General features: G+C 37.4%; 4 protein-coding genes across 6 annotated transcripts; 2 read left to right on the top strand and 2 right to left on the bottom strand.

The window, feature by feature from the left end:
• Window positions 1-245: 245 nt before the first annotated feature.
• Window positions 246-4,384, top strand: Ate1 (arginyltransferase 1). 2 transcript variants are annotated; one of them, XM_071780709.1, is made up of 9 exons: window positions 246-519; window positions 585-822; window positions 982-1,108; window positions 1,221-1,351; window positions 1,435-1,847; window positions 2,252-2,413; window positions 3,186-3,358; window positions 3,462-3,723; window positions 3,889-4,384. In XM_071780709.1, exons 2-9 carry the CDS (start codon window positions 723-725, stop codon window positions 4,051-4,053), a joined length of 1,533 nt encoding a protein of 510 aa, XP_071636810.1. In that variant the 5' UTR covers window positions 246-519; window positions 585-722; the 3' UTR covers window positions 4,054-4,384. The 2 variants fall into 2 exon arrangements, with proteins under 2 accessions (XP_071636810.1, XP_071636811.1); XM_071780710.1 differs by lacking the exon at window positions 2,252-2,413 and adding an exon at window positions 2,775-2,930 and having other exon boundaries at window positions 249-519; window positions 3,889-4,054.
• Window positions 4,385-4,673: 289 nt separating this feature from the next.
• On the bottom strand, window positions 4,674-13,295 carry LOC139814448 (sialin). Of its 2 annotated transcripts, none has more exons than XM_071780706.1 (5): window positions 13,149-13,295; window positions 6,837-7,677; window positions 6,444-6,763; window positions 5,982-6,226; window positions 4,674-5,256 (listed from the first exon to the last, which is right to left on the bottom strand). In XM_071780706.1, the coding sequence occupies exons 1-5, from the start codon at window positions 13,198-13,200 to the stop codon at window positions 5,062-5,064; spliced, it is 1,653 nt and encodes a 550-aa protein (XP_071636807.1). In that variant the 5' UTR covers window positions 13,201-13,295; the 3' UTR covers window positions 4,674-5,061. The 2 variants fall into 2 exon arrangements, with proteins under 2 accessions (XP_071636807.1, XP_071636808.1); XM_071780707.1 differs by lacking the exon at window positions 13,149-13,295 and adding an exon at window positions 9,508-9,648.
• On the top strand, window positions 11,004-17,741 carry Hacl (2-hydroxyacyl-CoA lyase). Its single transcript, XM_071780704.1, has 13 exons — window positions 11,004-11,140; window positions 12,010-12,276; window positions 13,807-13,948; window positions 14,200-14,284; window positions 14,865-15,046; window positions 15,232-15,408; window positions 15,495-15,736; window positions 16,001-16,186; window positions 16,267-16,342; window positions 16,581-16,818; window positions 16,896-17,003; window positions 17,164-17,287; window positions 17,355-17,741. Exons 2-13 carry the CDS (start codon window positions 12,232-12,234, stop codon window positions 17,448-17,450), a joined length of 1,701 nt encoding a protein of 566 aa, XP_071636805.1. The 5' UTR covers window positions 11,004-11,140; window positions 12,010-12,231; the 3' UTR covers window positions 17,451-17,741.
• Window positions 15,059-18,331, bottom strand: LOC139814459 (uncharacterized). Its single transcript, XM_071780722.1, has 4 exons — window positions 18,252-18,331; window positions 18,050-18,164; window positions 17,821-17,973; window positions 15,059-15,122 (listed from the first exon to the last, which is right to left on the bottom strand). The coding sequence occupies exons 2-4, from the start codon at window positions 18,133-18,135 to the stop codon at window positions 15,074-15,076; spliced, it is 288 nt and encodes a 95-aa protein (XP_071636823.1). The 5' UTR covers window positions 18,136-18,164; window positions 18,252-18,331; the 3' UTR covers window positions 15,059-15,073.

Below are 18,331 nucleotides of genomic sequence, written 5' to 3'. Positions count from 1 at the left end.
TTCGCCGCGAGCAGGTGCCTGATTGCTCGACGCACTTTCGCCGGAACTCTCCATCCCGCATAAGTTTCTATTCTAAAAGGAACTTGAAAACAGGCCCCGTCGCACTTGTCCTCCGCGATGCCTACTCGATATCATTGATACAAATAATTGGTTTTCTGGAGGTTTTCTAAAAATAAAAAACAATCTTTAACTTGAAGTAATTAACAACATGGATTTAAATGATTTAATTCGTTAAATAATTTTGTTACCGGATTTTATGAGTTTGCGTATAATTTCAAATGAACTTTTAAATTCTTTTGATGTCAACCGAGATGATAGGTTAGGACGTCAGGCTCGGTTGCGCTCCGGATCGTTTCTACCTGAGGAGGTTAGGCACTGGCGAGCGATTCGAGGCAATTCGAGGCTCGAGGCGCGTCGTATCTCGTATCTAGATAATCGTGCGTCGTGACTCAGAGCTGCGTTTGACAATCCTTTTGACAGTTTTACGAGGTGCGAGCGATAAAAGCGTGACTTTAGAAGGTAAATGGCGATTTATACATTGTTAAATCGACGGATAGAGAAATGAGCTTTGAATTAACCTACAGCCTGTGTTGTACGAGTAACGAAGCCGTTCGATCCGGAAGAGTGCCTGACTTCAGACGCGTTCACGCGAGCGAGACCTTCGACAACGTTCGTCTAGCACGTCGCAGCGGAATCCCAGCAACGATAGGAAAATCGTCGAGATGGCCAGCAGGCAGTCATACAGCATCGTGGAGTACTACGCGGAACACGAGGGCTACCGATGCGGCTACTGCAAGAACCCCAACACGAACTTCAGTCATGGTGAGCGCGAAAATTTTGCCGTTCGTCAAGGCACTCTGCCTCGCAGAGCCTCGGGATGTTTTCACATAGCTCTGATATGGTTGAAAACTGTAAAGAGCAAGCCGAAACACTGGCATAAGTTTGAGTTTTATATTGCCAAGTCGTTTGTTCGTTGCGCAGGTATGTGGGCGCACTCGTTGACGGTGCAAGATTATCAAAATTTGATAGACAGGGGATGGAGGCGAAGCGGCTGCTACTGTTATAAACCCACGATGAATCAGACCTGCTGTCCACAGTATACCATTAAGTGAGTAACATTCTTGATTCCTGGTTTGAGAGCAGGACTAAGTCTTGCTTAACTTTGAGCGATACAGATTGAAGCAATGCATTAAACAACATGTATGATCAATGATTTTTAGATGTGAGGTACTAGATTTTAGAATATCAAAGTCTCAGAAAAAGATTTTGAAGCGTATGACCAAGTTTCTGAGAAACGAATTGATGGACGACAGTGCTGGAGGTATGGATGAGGATCAACAAGATAATATAGGTAAAATTTATAGAATTCTGAAGGATCTGTTTGTAATAGTAATAACATTCACGGATTGCTTATTAGTTTTATAATATTTATAGATATAAGCAACGAAGAAGCACTGAATTATCCTAAGCACTTGATGAAAGCACAAAAAGATAAGTCTCAGATTAATGTTTCATCTGTCGATGATGAAGTTAATGGAAGATTGTCTATCAATTCGGTAAAAACGGAAACTCAGAAAAATTCTACTTCTGTATCGAGTAGCGGTCAAGCACAGCTAACAAATTCCAACAGCAAAGGTACCCTGCATGTTAGAAATGAAATCGCCGATGCGGTACCTTGCAAAAAGGCGAAATTCTTACGCATAGAACGTAAGAAAAATAAGTTGGTGGCTCAAGGTAAATCGCAGAGCGAGATCGAGAGCATCATGAAGGAAAAGAAACGACAGAATAGTGCTAAGAGCATAGAGGAATTATTTGAAGAAGTGCACACCGGATTGAAGAAGTTGGAGGTAATACGACATCAACGATTAAACTCTGAAACCATTATTTAATTTATCAGATCTTAATTCTTATTACTTACAAAAATAGCATTCTTTCTTATTTATTATACGCGTCCTTGTCGGTATGGTCCTCTTTTCTCCAATTTTTGTCATATTAAAGACAGATGACAATCAAAAATCCAATAATAGCAGTAAATACTTGCTAATAGTACTACTTTAATGCTGGCTCTATCTCAAAGATTTAATTTATATACATATTAAGCTACATTGCACCACGAAATCATTCACCTTTCCGATCTTGCGATTTGATTATAAACTAATCGTAACGAGTCTACATATATTTTATTGCGATAGTTATTCGCTTTCTTGTTCGGATAGAGATTTGTGTTTTTTAAATTATTTACTTTTGTAAGTTGAGACTGGTTCGAACTGCGCCGATAAGCTCCGAATATCTCAAGACTTCGAAAGAGTCTTACGAGCTTTATAAAAAGTATCAGAACACGATACACGGAGTACCGGCTGAGAAGCTCACAGAGCAACAGTACATGAGATTTCTTGTGAAGTCGCCTCTGCAGGTAATTTCTAGATTTAAATTATAGACAAGCCTGTTATACGGTAACTGTGCAAAAAGTTGTAATAGATAGAAGCTTTGCGCTTTCGATTCAATTTTTTATTTCCAACCGTTATTGGAATTGATTAATTCTACTCCAAGTCATACAATCATGTCAGGATACATTAATGGCAAGTTACACTGGCGATTTCGCGATGACAAAATAAATGCTATATGGAGACAGCTGTATCATGATTGGAGCAAAGTGGACCTCGCCTCTTAATCAAACAGGGAACTCATGATTGCGTTCGATGACAATAGTAATTTCCACATTAGATGTTACTTTATTTGTTGGATATTGCAAATTTTTTTTATAAATTTGTCAGATGAAATTGGTGAGAGTAATGTCGGACGAGTTCGTGAACACGCTCGATACAAGCGCGAGTCTTTATAAAAAATATCAAATGGCGATTCACGGCGATACACCGGATCAATGTGATAAAAAATCATTCTTCAGCTTCCTTGTAAGGAGTCCCTTGCAGGTACACTTTGTATCTAATCTCTTTGTGTTTATGAATAATACAGATAATAATTTTGAGAATCTTTCTTTTTATGCATTAAGCGTGAACAGAAATACTCATTTATGCATAGTATTGTTACGCAAATATTATTTTGTGCTTTGCGAAAGCGCAGAGTCTATAATGTCTTTAAACTGGGTCACTTTGACCATTAGTCTGTGATAGTCGTTATAAAGATAAAGCGAAACCTAGGACCTAAAATAATGTAATATTTTAAAGCAATGGATACCCGATAGTGGACCACCTCACGGATACGGCTCTTTTCACGAGCAATATTGGTTGGATAACGAATTGATAGCGGTGGGAGTGATAGATATTCTGCCGTCGTGCATTTCGAGCGTGTACTTTTTTTACGATCCGGCATATAGTCAACTCTCTCTCGGAACTTTTAGGTTTGTAGTCCTTAAAGTTTACTTTTTTACATATATTTAGTCACGATACATGTGATTAAATTCGCAGATTAACTACAATTCTGAATAAATGTGTTGTTTCTAGTTCTCTTCGAGAGATTTATCTAACGAGACAGCTCAACAAAGTCGCAAATAATCTGAAATACTATTACATGGGTTTTTACATTCACACATGTCCGAAGATGCGATACAAAGCGAGAATGCGGCCGTCGAAGCTTCTATGCCCGGAGACATATGTATGGTGCGACATCGACCCCTGCCTAGCTAAATTGAACAACGAAAAGTACAGTCGTCTGAACGACGAAATCAACGCCATCGACGAAAATGGTGTAGTCGACGTTGAAGAGGTATATCTTCCGATAATTTTACAAACAATTATTACGCCTATATCGCAAAAGTGCGATCACGCGTGTGTTGTTTTCACCATTCTAAAATTTAAACTGTAAAATTTGTTAAGTTTTATTGTAGTGTTGAAAACTTTTCGTCATTCTACTGAAACATTTTCTCTTTAGGTATTGGTACTATATATGAATATTGCGATGCCATATAAAAAATACAGAACGCAGCGAAAAACGTACCAGACGCGTGAGGAAAAACGCGAGGTGGAGGAATATGCCAGACTTGTTGGAATGCCATGTGCGCGAGGAATGCTGCTCTTTCGCTATTCTAGAGAGTGATTATTTTATGTGTAAAACTGAGTAAAGACATTACGTCTTAAGGACCATCGTGGAAGGACACTTTGGTGGCGACTTCAGAAATTACTGGGTGATGTTTGTGTACAAAAAAATGATTAAACTCAATATTCTTAGAAGATTATTAATTATGTGTTGTTGAATAACAATCTGTGATGCAAGCGATTGAATACTATGATTAGATAATGTAAGATATGTAATAGATTATGTGTATTACGCCTCACCGTCCTTTGTTGAGGAACGTTTTAAAAAAAAACTAATTTAGTTTCTTAATAATCATTATTTTGAATATTAATAATCATTATTTATTGCTTAATTAATCTAACTTTTTTTCACAGATCCTTATTCTTCTCCTTTTTTCTTTGACATGGCATTTTATAATCGGATTATTGAATTATATAAAGATACAAAAAGTTCAGGTAAAAATTATTATATTTATTACTACGCTATTATCACTTTGATATTATTCGATTCTTGCATATATACGAGATGGTCTCGGTTCAGTAGTTTCGGGCCATCTGATATGTGCATCAGTTGATTGCGAAGATAAAATGAAATAAACGAAATGATAATTTTTTATTTAACTATAGTGATCTCACGATATAAATATATAAAGAAGTTTAATGAAACGACATTATCAAACGTGAAGATAGATAAATAACGAACACGAAGTTATGCAAAGGACTATGCGATATAATTATATTGTACACATTCTTTAAGTGTTCTATCTTGTAGAAATTTTTTAAATATTACTATTTCTATTTCAGGCATCCTTTGAATAGCTTAGTGTCTCAAACATCTTTTAAAAGTCTTCAAACAATCTTCAGTTCACTTTTTTCTAATCTTCCTTAAGAACGTCCTAATTTTTCAGTCTTTTTCAAATGTTTCCTAGACTCTTATAAGGAACATCCTTGTCAATATTAAACTTTTCTATCGTGCCGTTTACGACGTGTCATTGCTAGACAAAGATTTTGAATTCTTTAGAACCGTCGGTTAAGTTCGCGCAGTATTATCGATAGGCTCCAAATTGGTTTGTCCAGCTTCCACATTTTCCTTTGGTCCCTCAAGCGGTCGTAGTTCATTCCATTTTTGTATATTACCACTACCTCCGAACAGGAACACAACCATACTCCCAATGCACACTGCGGCGCCTATCCAGAAGAGTATCTGCCATCTGTCGATCGGATTCTAGTACAAAGGAAAATATTTATGTTAAAATCTTCGTACAAGAAGGATTGTAAGTGCAAGAAACAAACAGCGCTTAAAGATTGAAGAAGAAAGTGACCCGAAATACAATTTGCGCACAAAAGAAATCAAAGAGGAAGGTAATCCTTTTATCGCGAGGACAACCGGAGACTTCCCGCTCTAAGCGTTTCCGCTTGCGTAATGTCGCGTGTGTCCGCTGTCTCTCTTCTTGTTCGATTCGGAGAATTATCCTGTCGAGGCTCGCGCTCGAGCCGCACGATCAACAAGATTGTCAAAGTTGTTAAAAAGATGTTCGATGTTAATTCTTCGGTATTCTTATCTACACCTGTTTCAGCTGTAGATAAGAGAGCCAGTCGCATTTGGCTGTTTATGCCATGTATTGTCATGCTGTTATGCAACGTCACATAAACAAGGAATGACAGCTCGGGATGCAGACGATCTTGATGATCACAATTAATCACGTGATTACGCGAGTTACACAATTAGACTGCAGATAAGCAGTTTACACAGATAGAAATAATAAAATAAATATAACCGGTATTATTGTACCGTAGATGATTTTTAAGACACGAGTTGCAAAGGAGAGTTAACAAGTGAAAGATTTGAAATTGAAAGATAATCGCTTAGAATCAATGGATCATAACTTCCACTTAATTTTGACAAAAGTTAGTATATTTTTTCATTAAATTGATTTGAAGCAGACTTACCCCGTATTTGCCAGCTATTTCTTCGACTATCGGCGGGATAATCATACCGGAACTGCTACCGATTGTATTCATGATACCATAAAGGAAACCAGCAAAGTTCGGCGCGAGATCTTGATTGTTCGACAGATTGGAGATAAGGGCAGCGCCGTTGAAGCCCAATGCCAGGAACAGAAAGACGTTCGCTAGTACGAAGTCACATCCGACGTAGCCGACTAATATCAGGAAGACGCCCGGTATAAGATGCGCTAGAAGAATGAAATTCTAATTACTGCATCGTTAATCCGAATTTTCAATATAATCGATCTGGATGTCCGATACATTCAGGATACAAATGTTAATAATTCGGATAATAGTGCGAATATTAGTAATTCACACAATTGAAAGAACTCGTGTCATTTGCGTTTGAATAAAATACAGTTTGGCTTCTATCGCAATTTGTGCCGTTTTGCATGGTATGCTTACAGAATATAGTCGCAAGTTTGCGCAAGAGGGTAACGGTGATGAGCTGCTTCCTCTTGATGGTATCACCCGCCCAGCTGAAGAAGAACCCGAATAGCATCCTGGCGCCCCACGGCGCGCCGGCCGCGGCGCCGCCTTTCGTTAATTGAAATCCCAGCGCTTTCGTCAAGTACAGCATGAGCGAGTTTTGATAGAAGAACAATAAGAAGAGATTCCCGAAATGGCATATGATCAAACTGATAAACGGCACCGATGTTAATATCTCCCGCATCGGGGTCTGTTTCCACCGGGGTTTCTCGGGGCGCACCGTTCCCGCTTGAGCGCTACAAGAATCACGTCAGTCGTTAAACCGATTTGATTGCAAAAGAAGTATTAGTCGGTCATCTCGTGACTCACGTTAAAATGTAGTCCTTCTCTTCGACAGTGATGCCCGGGTGTTCCCTTGGCGAGTCATAGGCAACCAGTGCCCACACGCAGACCCACATTAGCATCAACAGGGATGGTATGTACCAGCCGGATTCCCAGTTCAGGGTCTCCGCGATACCAGCTATCATTGGATAGGTCAGTATCGTACCAAACGTGCCACCCAGCAAAGACCAGATGAAGCGCGCCCGTTCGTGCGGCGGTGCCCACTTCGCTACCATGGTATGACACGCGGGAAAGGTGACACCGCCAGTGATGCCGATGATGATCCTGGAGAACAGTAACAAGCCCCAATGACACTGTGCCAGAATCGGGGTGATTAGCGAGATCAACGCGGCCAGGACCGATGTCCAGAGAACTGCGCGACGTGGCCCGTATCTCAGGGACAACCAGCCGCCGATGAAGTTGCCGGGTACGTTGCCGTAAGCGTAGCTGGCCAGCAGTTGTCCTCGCACCGTCGGGGACCAATCAAACGGCAGGCCGCTAAAAAGTGCGAGGGGTGTATCTGATGATCGCGTCGCGACTGGTTGCGCTTGGCGACGTTGCAACGAATGCAGCAGTTTCCTATCCCGCTCTTCCTGGACGAGATCCAGAACATATTGGTCCAGATAGCTGGCAGGGTCGAGTGGATTGATGACAATGTCGCGGCGTCGTCGAGACTCATTGAACACGCACACACCGCTGACCGTGTGATTGATCGCCGGCTCCTCGATCATCGGTACCACCAGAATCGGCATTTGCAAGCGGCACGCGTAGCTGGTCCAGCAAGCGGTGAACATCATCATGCAGATCCAAATGCGTATCGGAATCCATCCTGCAGAAAAAAGAAATCTCCAGTGATATTTTTCCCGCTCCGCAAAGATCAGTCTAATTCCTTAATGGAGAATTTATTTTAGGAGTTTTAATTCGTGTGAGGAATTAAAATATTTTTAAAACTATTAAAAACTTTTGCTTATATATTTATATTTTCTAAAAAGACTATCAACTTTAAATAAAAGAAAAAATTGATGACAAATCAAAGCAGATATGTTTCTAATGATATTAACATTATTTCAGCTTTGCAGGATGTAGGAAAGTTACGACTTCTGAAATAGGATGTTAGAAAATCTATGTTTGCAGATAGATTATAGAGATAAGTATTATAAAAACAAAAATATTTATTATTTTTCCTTTAATATGTATTGTGGCACTCTTTTACCCTTGAACATGTTTCAGAGTAGAAACATATTAAAGAGAGAGTTCTTCGAGAATGTTATCCTGTAAAAAGAGCAAAAAATAGAGAATAACCTGCTCTAGTCTAATAACAATCGCCTATATCTCTCCTGACGTTTCGCCGTGATTACTTCCGTCGAACGATCCGTACTTACGTAAAAGTTTCCAGAAAAACGCCGGAGTGCGAATCGAGAGCACGTTTTCGCGTAATGCCCGCATTTAGGAATAATGTTCGGAGAAGCGGAAAAATTCGCAGCCGATTGACAGAATTGCGTTGCATTACCATGCCAACTAGCAACTAGATTCGTGAATGCATTCAGTTTCTCTCACATGTCATTGCAAATCTTGAATCATTTGCAAATTGCATTTACAATTCTGTCGATGTGTTCAGTTCAGTGAAACCGTTATCGTGTCATCGCACACTCTTGTGCACGTGAGGAAAAGATTTAAAAAAAATTGTAATTACGCGATTTTTCGAGTTCTCTCTACGAGGTATATATATAAGTACATTATGCGAACATCGCGAACCACACATCGCGAAAATATGCAAAGCATCTGTTCAAAGTATTCCAAGTAATTTACAGATGTTTCGAGTTGACAATCCATGTTCAAATTAATATAAAGTATTAATTTTGAAGCCGCTCGATCCATAAAAATCGCTATTCCAAAATATGGAGAATGAAAGTCGTTAGACTTCGGAAATTGTTAGCACGTGTGTCTAACTATTGTTTTTTTTTTTTGTTATCAGTAAAGCGTTGTAACTAGTAGCCTTATTGGCGCCTCATTACTTGCGTGTGTTATTATTTCTTTTTCAGTTCTTCACGTCTCATAGCTATAGACTTATTGTACATTGCACGAACAATTATTATCGTTATATCTAAGAAGTCTGTCAATATTTGACAGTGTGTTCTTTATACTGTTAGGATAACAATTTATGCCCAGTTTCACAAGTATCGGTTAACTTTTAATCGAGAGATTAGATTAACACACTCTTCGTCTCTTTCTAAGGGGGACGTTAGAAGGAGACGAAGAGTGAGTTAATCTAAGATTAAAAGTTAACCGACAATTGTGAAACTGGGCCTTAGTGAAAACTTACAAACGCATATGTGAAGAAAATTGCGAAGTTCGAGCTCGAAAAGGATGAACAGATTATAAATTGTAACAAATTGAACACAAACGAATATAATAAGAAAATTAGAGTTACATCAATTCCGCGAGTTTTTATGCAAAACTCTATTGTAATATCTTTAAATTCAATTTATGAGACAGCAAAGATTCTTGAGATTTAAATGATTGTCAGAACGATTTCTGAATTTCAGTGTTGAGTCTTTTTGCAATGGAAATTAATGCTAAATCTTTTAATTCTAAAATATTGCAATGTGGGACAAATTCTACAGGAAAATAAGCAGGAGATTCGAAAAATTTGACTCACGTGATAGTGATTGACAGAGCCGCCGTTGAAATCTTTGGAGCCTCATATTATACTTTTAATTCGGGAATAAACACAGAAAGACACTTTCTCACAAACAAATGTTTTCAACGATTTTTCGGGATTCTCGCACGTCGATCATCACCGTTTGAATGTCGTTCGTCGTCTAACTCCGTAAAACAGTCATTGAACACCGGAGCTTATTTATACCCCCACGCAGGGAGCAAGAGAGCCCACTCTTAGAAGTATAGGAAGGATTGGAGAAGTGAAAAAAAAAATTGTTGTTAAAGTTCGGCAAATGATCTACAAATCTCCTTTTTTTTTGCAATAGGAATTAACGTTAACCGGCCCTAATCCCTCCAACGTTTTTTCCGTCATTTAATCAACGAGATTTTGACTGTTTGTCGTTTCGAGAGTAAAGGGAACATTAGATAGAAATTTCAGAGCTAGGGCTAGGCTAGGGTTCAGAGCCCTAGCTCTGGAATTTCTACCTGATGTTCCCTACTATAATAACTTTCTTTAAGGGTGGGGGGGATTATCCCACGGCCGTTGGTTTTCCGGAACAAATGACCTTAGAAACGCGTGGGACACGAAAGGCATGATTGGAGGGATTAGGGTTAAATCTTTCAATTTTAAAAATTCCAACAAGAATCCTTTCGGAAGGTGCATTTTGCGGAACAAATAATAGTAGCGACTTTGTCATTGAATTATCTTTTTAAAATATAGAGATTCTATCAAATGTAATTAAAATCGAATTTGCGTGTATCGTCAAAAGTTGCTCTACTGTGACGGCTTTGTTTAGTGTTAAATGTGAAACTTCGACAGTTGCTCTACTGAAAATACAGTATGTTAAAGAAGAACAAAATAATAAAAATACAATTATACAAATTTATATACGATAAAAAGTAAAAGCTGTTACATATAGTTTCTATGAATAGACGCAAATAAGTTTTATATGTATATAAAGTTTCTAAAATTGTGTTTTTATTATAAATAGTGTAGATAAAAAAAAACGGTTCGAGGACAAAGAACGACACGTAGCACGTTTTAATGTTATCGACCCATTATGCAAACGTAAATCGTGCGTGCAACATTAAGCTTTTATCTGTGAGGATGGCATGCAGGTCGATTTACGTGCGTTCTATTAAACTTCACTATAATGTGATGTATTTAAATCTATTCCAAGCAGACCTTGACCTGACAGAGAATTTTTAATTCCGACAAAAACTATTAATAGCAAAAATTCTTTTAGTTTAGTAGACGAATATATAAATTTTAATTTTAATCACTGTTATATTCTAAAAAGGCAGAAATATATTCCATATTTCTGCTTAGAAAAATATTATTGGCAATATAAAAAATAGAGTTCATCAAACTTCTATTTTATATTTTATGTTCTGTCATATATTCTGACAAAGTAATAATTTTCTCACAAAAATAATGCACTAAAATTTTTACTTATATTTTGTTTCAGGAAGTTATAAATGGAGGTTTTCTGGGAGATTCTTTTGTGGGAGATTCCTGTCTTGATTAAAAGGTCCGAGATGCGGAAAATCTTTAGCTTTGGAAATAACGCATATAAGTGTGTGCGTGTCTACTATAAATCAGCTAACGCATAACTGATAAACAAGACAAGGTCAGCTGCAACAGTATTTTTTCAGAGGAGAAACCTTATCACAATTTAATCTAGATTTTGTTTATAGGGTGCAATGATAGTAAAAATGTAACTTGTCTTTAGTATAAAGGCGCAGTTAATAGTGTCATAGATATTTTGTCACTTTTCAAAATTCCTTTTTCCTCTTTGCTTTCTTCTTTCCGGTATTTAATGTATCGATTTAAATGGAAATAGAAACGAGATTCCTATAGAGCACATTCTATTAATATATTATACTTTTTTAAGATACATTGCAATCTATTATGACTCGCCATTTCACAATTTTCATTGTAACGACATTCGCGTTGCGAGCCATTTCCTATTTCACTTTCTACCGGCTTTCTACTCGTTGACCGGCATAACTAATTTATTATCAATTATCATATTATGTTAGTCGCCAAAATTTTATTCCGTAACTGTTTAGAAAGAGATGTATATCCTTTAAATTATTATGAAGTAAAATTTCGAATTCTGCATTTAAGTGGCGGATTAAAAAAGATAGAAATACAACTCTTTTGAGTACCTAATGCATATACATAGATTCGAGATGTAAGGATTTTATAAATTCTTTTATTTCTCATATATCGTTCAAAATGTATCTTACTTAATACAATATACTTTATCTTAAGATTAGATATATTTATCTCATTACGGCTTTAAATTCATATTTTTCATATTTATTATTATTCATATTCTTTATATGGTTTATTCACATTTTATACATAGATAATAGTAACTTAAAATTATATAATAATTAATGTTGTACACAGTGATTAGCGACGACTTGAAAATGTCTCTTAAAATTATAATTATGAAAACTTTTGAAATTAATTTATAAATTTGTTTTTTAGCGCGCGATGACGTCGAGCTGCATAGTAAGAGATATCAGCTGCGTCAATGTTTAAACTTGACTGTCATTACGAAGTGTTACGGAGCACGAGAGTACAACGGTCGTAGCGATTAGTCGCGGCTTGATAACGACGAGGAGCGAGTTGACATTTACGTATTCAGCGAACGACAACATACATCTGGTTAATTGCGTATCCATTAAGGATCGGACGTGCCGTGTCAGGATGAAGAACGGAAATCTAATCACAGCGGAGGCCCTGAAGGAGCAAGTACGGCCCGTATTTTTTTCCGCACGGTGGATCCCGACGCTATTTAATAATCAGCTTCCGAACTGCGTATCCTTGATTCCTGTGGAATCTGTGATAGACTTTTTGAGGAAGCTCCTGCATAAGGTCTCTCCTGAGACCGTCAGTTTAAACAATTTTGCATCTTGACTCGAATACTGTTTCGCAGAAAAAACTGATTTGAAGGTTATGATCACCGTGTTCACATGAGTCACGTGATCAAATTTACATTTTTGTTTATCACGATCTCGCTCTGTACTCTCTGTATAGTCTATAGCGAGGATCGAGATCGTATTGGTTTTTCAATGAACCACCGACTTTTTGACTTTACTACATTTTTTATGTTCGTTTAATACTAAATAAATTTATGTGATTTTAATCTTTTATTATTATCGTCACGTAATTTTTGTAAATCACATTGTTTTGTTTCGAATAAATGCTGTAGTATCCTCTGATAATATTGTACTTTTAACAAAAATAAACCACAGGGCACATAATACACGAGGTAGAAGCAATAATTAACACTTCGTATAAGATTTTCCAGCTGCAGATACGTAACATATCAGTGAATAATAATTTACATTTCTTGTGCACGAGCAAGAGACGAGAGATTTGATACGCTCGAAAAGTCGAAATGATGATACGATGATGATTTGATGTAACAATTGTTGACAACGGATGTCGGAGCAAGTCGAGGATAGGACTAATTTTACAGAGCACTTATTGCAACTTGGATTCGTATCCGTAGCGCAATATAAGCGATTTTGCGACACGCGCGCGCTTATCGCAAAGTCAAATTCGTTCATGCAACGCGAATGCGAATCGGTTCTTATCGCGATCGTATAATTAACACTTACGCTTTCTTGGCGGTGCAATTAACGGCCTACGCTCGTCGTACTCTTGATACATGCCGAACGTTGTGCGCTGATTGTTATTTACTGTATATCATTGAAGCTTCTGAACTACTGAAGCTACAACAAACGCGAAGTCTGCGTTTCATTTCCATTTCGTGCGAGTTCATCGGGGCCGTGCATTATCTCTATCCCCTGATAAATATAACGTTTATATACATTACGGTCATAGACCGATTTCTTGTTTAATCTTTTTGGAGGAAATAAAGAGATATGAGGTGAAGGAGAGAAGAGATTAGATCGAGTAAATGTGAAACAAAGACGAAAACGGAAACTTCCTATATAGCTTAAATTTTCTTTCAAAGTACGTTCAATTACGCTTTTATCGATCCTATTAATGCATATTTAAGCGTGAGAAATATGTAAAGACAGAAGGAAATCTATATGTGCATTATAATGTAAAATTATACACAAAATATTCATTTATCTCCGTGTTACTCCGAGATAATGCTTTCTTACGTGCATATTTAAGCGTGAGAAATATGTAAAGACAGAAGGAAATCTATATGTGCATTATAATGTAAAATTATACACAAAATATTCATTCATCTCCGTGTTACTCCGAGATAATGCTTTCTTACGCTGTATTATATATTGCGTACAGGGCTTGACTTATGTCTTCGGTATCATGGGGCACCCTGTGATTGATTTGGCTTTAACTATGCAATCCGTTGGTATGCAGTACCTGGGTTTTAGAAACGAGCAAGCCGCCTGTTACGCCGCGCAAGCTTACGGATATTTAACGAGTAAGTAGAAGTTTTTTTATATGAATTGTATATGCGTTTCAATATTAATGTGTATGCTCGAAAGTGTGGAAAAGGATAAATGTGACAAAGTCACAATCAACGTTACAAAACGCGATAATTCTGTCGCTCGATTAGACGTTTACAACAGCGATCAGATCACTGTTTAACGAAACGAGTGAAATAAATAAGAGCGGAAAATAAATAAAATGAAAAAGATAAACTTATATATAAAATATAGAATTTTCATCTAGGGAAACCTGCGGTGGTGTTGTGTGTCTCTGGTCCGGGATTGCTGCACGTTATCGGCGGTATGGCAAACGCGCAAGTAAATTGTTGGTGAGCATTGAATCATGCGATTCATAGTATCTTGATAACTTGCTGAAATCATGTTAAACGAAGTATATATCATCGGCAATATAACCGTGAAAATAAAGTATCATCAGAATATGAAACATCAGAGCTCATATATGTATAATACATAAGAATACGTAATATACAGTAGATTCTCGATGGAACGGAGGTGAATTAATTAATTATTTTTTCGTATCTTACGGAAAGATCGACACGTGCGGCAATTTTCGACGCAATTTTGTTTCCTGCGTGCCTAGGAAATCGTCGTGGAAATTGTTCATCCAACTGCCGTCTGACTTATGATTACGATCTGATTACATTGAAATCACAACGATGCATCGAGACAATTACGTCATTGTGGTCTGTGGATTTTTCCTTCTGAAAACATCGGGCTCTCGGACATGCAATGCACATTTTTTGTTATCTATAAAAATTATACGAAATTGATTTCACCTCGTTTTGTAGCTAAAATTTATAACTTATAATTAGATTTTCCAACGCGTTAAGAAATAACCGCGAACACGTATTCAAAATCAGTGTTTTGATCAAGCACCTGTTTCGGCAGGCCTGTGCTCGTACTAGGAGGATCTTGTCCGGAGGATCACGAGGGTATCGGTGGGTTTCAGGAATGGCCACAGGTCGAGGCAAGTAGACCGTACTGCAAATACGCGGCAAGGCCGCCGTCAGCTGCACTCATACCATTACATGTCGAAAAGGCCGTACGACTCGCCACTTATGGTAGACCAGGTGAGAAGGGCCAAGCTTCTACAGTTTTCAGATTAACTTAGGGAAACATGAACGCTCAATGAATTCTAGATGTCGGCTGAAAGAGATGAAGAAAGCTTCATGACAGCGAAATTCTAATAAGAAACCAAATAAATTTTTTTTTATTTTATTTCGCACCTTTATTTATATAGTTACATTATTTGCAGGCGCTGCATATCTCGACTTATCTGCTACATTATTGAAGCAAAACGTGGATGAAAGTAAGATTGCTAAGGTTTTACCCTGTCCACCGGCACCTCTATCGTATCCCGATGCGAAATTAATCGAGCGGGCAGCAAATTTACTGATAAAGGCGAAGAAACCTTTGGTGATAGTCGGCAAAGGTAAACTTATGAATTTACATAAAATTTTCATTATTCCGATCATCCTTTCTCTTTCCCTTTTTGCCTTATGCCTTTTGTACACACAGGAGCTGCTTATGGTCGAGCCGAAGATCAAGTGAGAGAGCTTATCTATTCGACAGATGTACCCTTTTTACCAACTCCGATGGGAAAAGGCGTTGTACCGGATACGGACGAGCGTTGCGTCTCTAGCGCGCGAACGTATGCTTTGCAACATTCCGATGTCATTTTATTGTTAGGCGCGAGATTAAATTGGATGTTGCACTTTGGACGCCCACCCAGATTTCAAAACGACGTTAAAGTTATACAGGTAAATCAGTGGTCCCTAATGTAATCCCTTAAAAACGAATTGCGTCAAAACTTTTTAAAAAACGCGGCGTTGACGGAACTTGATTTTTCTACGCAATCTTCTTGTTTATAGAAATTAAATTAAACTAAATGTATTTTTTTACGAGATTGCACGACAATGTTAAAAATATATTTGAATCTAAAAATTATTATACGAGAAGATCGAGAAAGATTATTTTGGATAAACTGCTGCACGCATTTTTTATATTAATGTAAAACTCTGTAGATCGATTTGTGTGCCGAAGAATTGCACAATTCCGTGCCGTCTGCCGTCGCTATACAATCCGACATTGCGCCCGCGACGGAATATCTGGCAAATGCATTGAGAAGTCGAAAATGGCACGTCAACCGAAATCATCCGTGGTGGAAGGAGCTCGTAGCAAAAACCGAGCAGAATAAACAATCAGTTCACGTGAGCTGTCTTAATTATGACTCAAATAAAAATTCTCTTTCCGTATGATTCATTTGTACAGTTTCTTTGTATATTTACAGCAAATGTCGATGGATACCAGTGTGCCTCTGAATTATTATACCGTATTCAAGCATATTCAAGATGTCTTACCAAAAGGTGAACACATATCATTCAGATACACACTTCTATAGAGATTTCGTAGAATTTATAATTTATTTTTCATCACAAGATATCACATTTTATTTTATATTAACAATTAATAATTAAGAAAAGAGAATCGGTAATAAAAATGTCTCCCTTACGTATTGATTGATTTGCAATATCAGTTTGGAAAATGGCATGTTGAATATTATGTCTTTATAATACTACATCTACATTCTTTTCACACACGCAGACTGCATTATTTGTTCCGAGGGAGCTAATACGATGGACATTGGACGAACTATTCTTTTGAACAATCTGCCTCGCCACAGACTAGATGCCGGGACGTTCGGCACTATGGGCGTAGGGCTTGGATTTGCGATCGCAGCTGCCCTTTATTGTAAAGACAACGCACCAAAGAAGAGAGTGATTTGCGTGGAAGGAGACAGTGCCTTCGGATTCTCCGGCATGGAGATTGAAACTATGTTTCGGTAATCTCAGTAGAATTATCAAGAAAAACTGCTGTTTCACGAAGAATGTAATGACATCGACCTTCCTTTCTCTGCAGTTACAAACTACCCGTGATTATTATAATCGTCAATAATAACGGTATATATGGTGGTTTCGATCAAGAAACCTTCAAGCAGATACAGGCGTCTGGAGATCCTACGCAAGTGTATGCATCTCTCTATATAATTTTATCATAAAAAATTATATTTTAAATATTTAGATAATTATATGTTAAAATTAGATATTTTTGACTTTATTAATTTTTCTCATGTATCGGCTTCCACACATCCAAACTTTTACATCGGTTATTAAAATTATATTTTCAGGACACCTCCGTTTTCTTTAACAGCTAATATTCATTATGAGAAACTAATGGAAATGTTTGACAAGAAAGGATATTTTTGCACTACTGTGGAGGACATTCAGCAGGCATTAAAATTATCTTTCAAGGTAAGATCGTTATTAAGTTAGCTCTTTTAAAATCGATGGAAAATACATAAATTATAAAATGTTTCAGGTGTTTGACGGTCCCAGTTTAATAAATATCATGATTAATCCGCAAGCAGATAGAAAGACGCAACAATTTAACTGGCTAACAGAATCAAAATTATAGATTTATGTGGCATAGGCAGCAAAATGCTGTTATTCCAATGGTTCTTTTCTCAGAACTGTATTTTTTACAGGCTCTTAATTAATATAATCGTGTTTTATAGACTTTTAATTAATGTCATTAAAGTAAAATAATACGAGTCATAGAGATAAAGATAATTTTTTTTAAAGCTTATTTTTTATATGTTACATATATCTCTGGTTTTATAAAAATATATTGAATATACATATCATCAAAGGGATAAAAGGTATAAAGTGTAAAAATGTGCAATGTGAAATACACGCCTAAAAATTATGTGTTTCAGACATTTATTTGGTCAAATTTCTCTGTAACTGTTGTGGATGTGATCGAACCCAGCAAATTCGGCTCTAACCTGTCATTGCGCTCGCTGTCAGTGATAATCTCTTCTATGTTCATTCCCATTTCTTGAGCCTGCATGGCCAACGCTTGATTCGCTGTGTTGACTACCGCGTGCAGGTGTCCATTTTCCTTCACAAATTCCTTGATCAGCTCCAACTCTTTCTTTCTGAAAGTACAAAATTAATGCAATCCAACTATCACCGTCGGAGCATCCATCACAAAAATAACTGTAAAAGTTTTACATTTTTAGACTAACGTCGTTGATGGAAATTAATGTTCTCTGGATTGTTATCCCGACGTCAGTTTCCGAATCCCTGTCAGACCTCATTGTTGTGTTTACACAAGTTATTCATACACCTGTAATTAAGATTATTAATCCGTTAATTAGTCATATTGCGAGTCACCTGTAAACCGTATTCCGCAAATATATTCGGCAAGATTTACCGGCGTCGTAGAGTTTCAAAAATCGGAAACGATAAGAACGTAACCACTTTGACTTGATCCGCGTGCACGATAGGAGGCTG

Source organism: Temnothorax longispinosus, chromosome 6, assembly GCF_030848805.1.
Source record: "Temnothorax longispinosus isolate EJ_2023e chromosome 6, Tlon_JGU_v1, whole genome shotgun sequence".
NCBI classification, from domain to species: Eukaryota; Metazoa; Arthropoda; class Insecta; order Hymenoptera; family Formicidae; genus Temnothorax; species Temnothorax longispinosus.
The sequence above is the reverse complement of the archived record's forward strand: the minus strand, read 5'-3'. Positions and strand labels throughout refer to the sequence as shown.

Bases quoted from the DNA above. Each gene is read 5' to 3' on its own strand.
- LOC139814459 (XM_071780722.1), bottom strand. From the start codon at position 18,135: ATGAGGTCTGACAGGGATTCGGAAACTGACGTCGGGATAACAATCCAG. The intron at 17,974-18,049 runs GTAAAACTTTTA...TTGTACTTTCAG, and splicing joins AACGACGTTAGTCTAAAAAT to AAAGAAAGAGTTGGAGCTGA. The intron at 15,123-17,820 runs GTTAGAGCCGAA...CATCTCTTTCAG, and splicing joins GACAGCGAGCGCAATGACAG to CCGACATCTAGAATTCATTG.
- Hacl (XM_071780704.1), top strand. From the start codon at position 12,232: ATGAAGAACGGAAATCTAATCACAGCGGAGGCCCTGAAGGAGCAA. The intron at 16,187-16,266 runs GTGAGCTGTCTT...GTATATTTACAG, and splicing joins AGAATAAACAATCAGTTCAC to CAAATGTCGATGGATACCAG. The intron at 17,004-17,163 runs GTATGCATCTCT...TTATATTTTCAG, and splicing joins TCTGGAGATCCTACGCAAGT to GACACCTCCGTTTTCTTTAA.
- Ate1 (XM_071780709.1), top strand. From the start codon at position 723: ATGGCCAGCAGGCAGTCATACAGCATCGTGGAGTACTACGCGGAACAC. The intron at 823-981 runs GTGAGCGCGAAA...TTCGTTGCGCAG, and splicing joins CAACACGAACTTCAGTCATG to GTATGTGGGCGCACTCGTTG. The intron at 1,109-1,220 runs GTGAGTAACATT...AATGATTTTTAG, and splicing joins TGTCCACAGTATACCATTAA to ATGTGAGGTACTAGATTTTA.
- LOC139814448 (XM_071780706.1), bottom strand. From the start codon at position 13,200: ATGTATCAAGAGTACGACGAGCGTAGGCCGTTAATTGCACCGCCAAGA. The intron at 6,764-6,836 runs GTGAGTCACGAG...TGATTCTTGTAG, and splicing joins GAGAAGGACTACATTTTAAC to CGCTCAAGCGGGAACGGTGC. The intron at 6,227-6,443 runs GTAAGCATACCA...TCATTCTTCTAG, and splicing joins CAAACTTGCGACTATATTCT to CGCATCTTATACCGGGCGTC.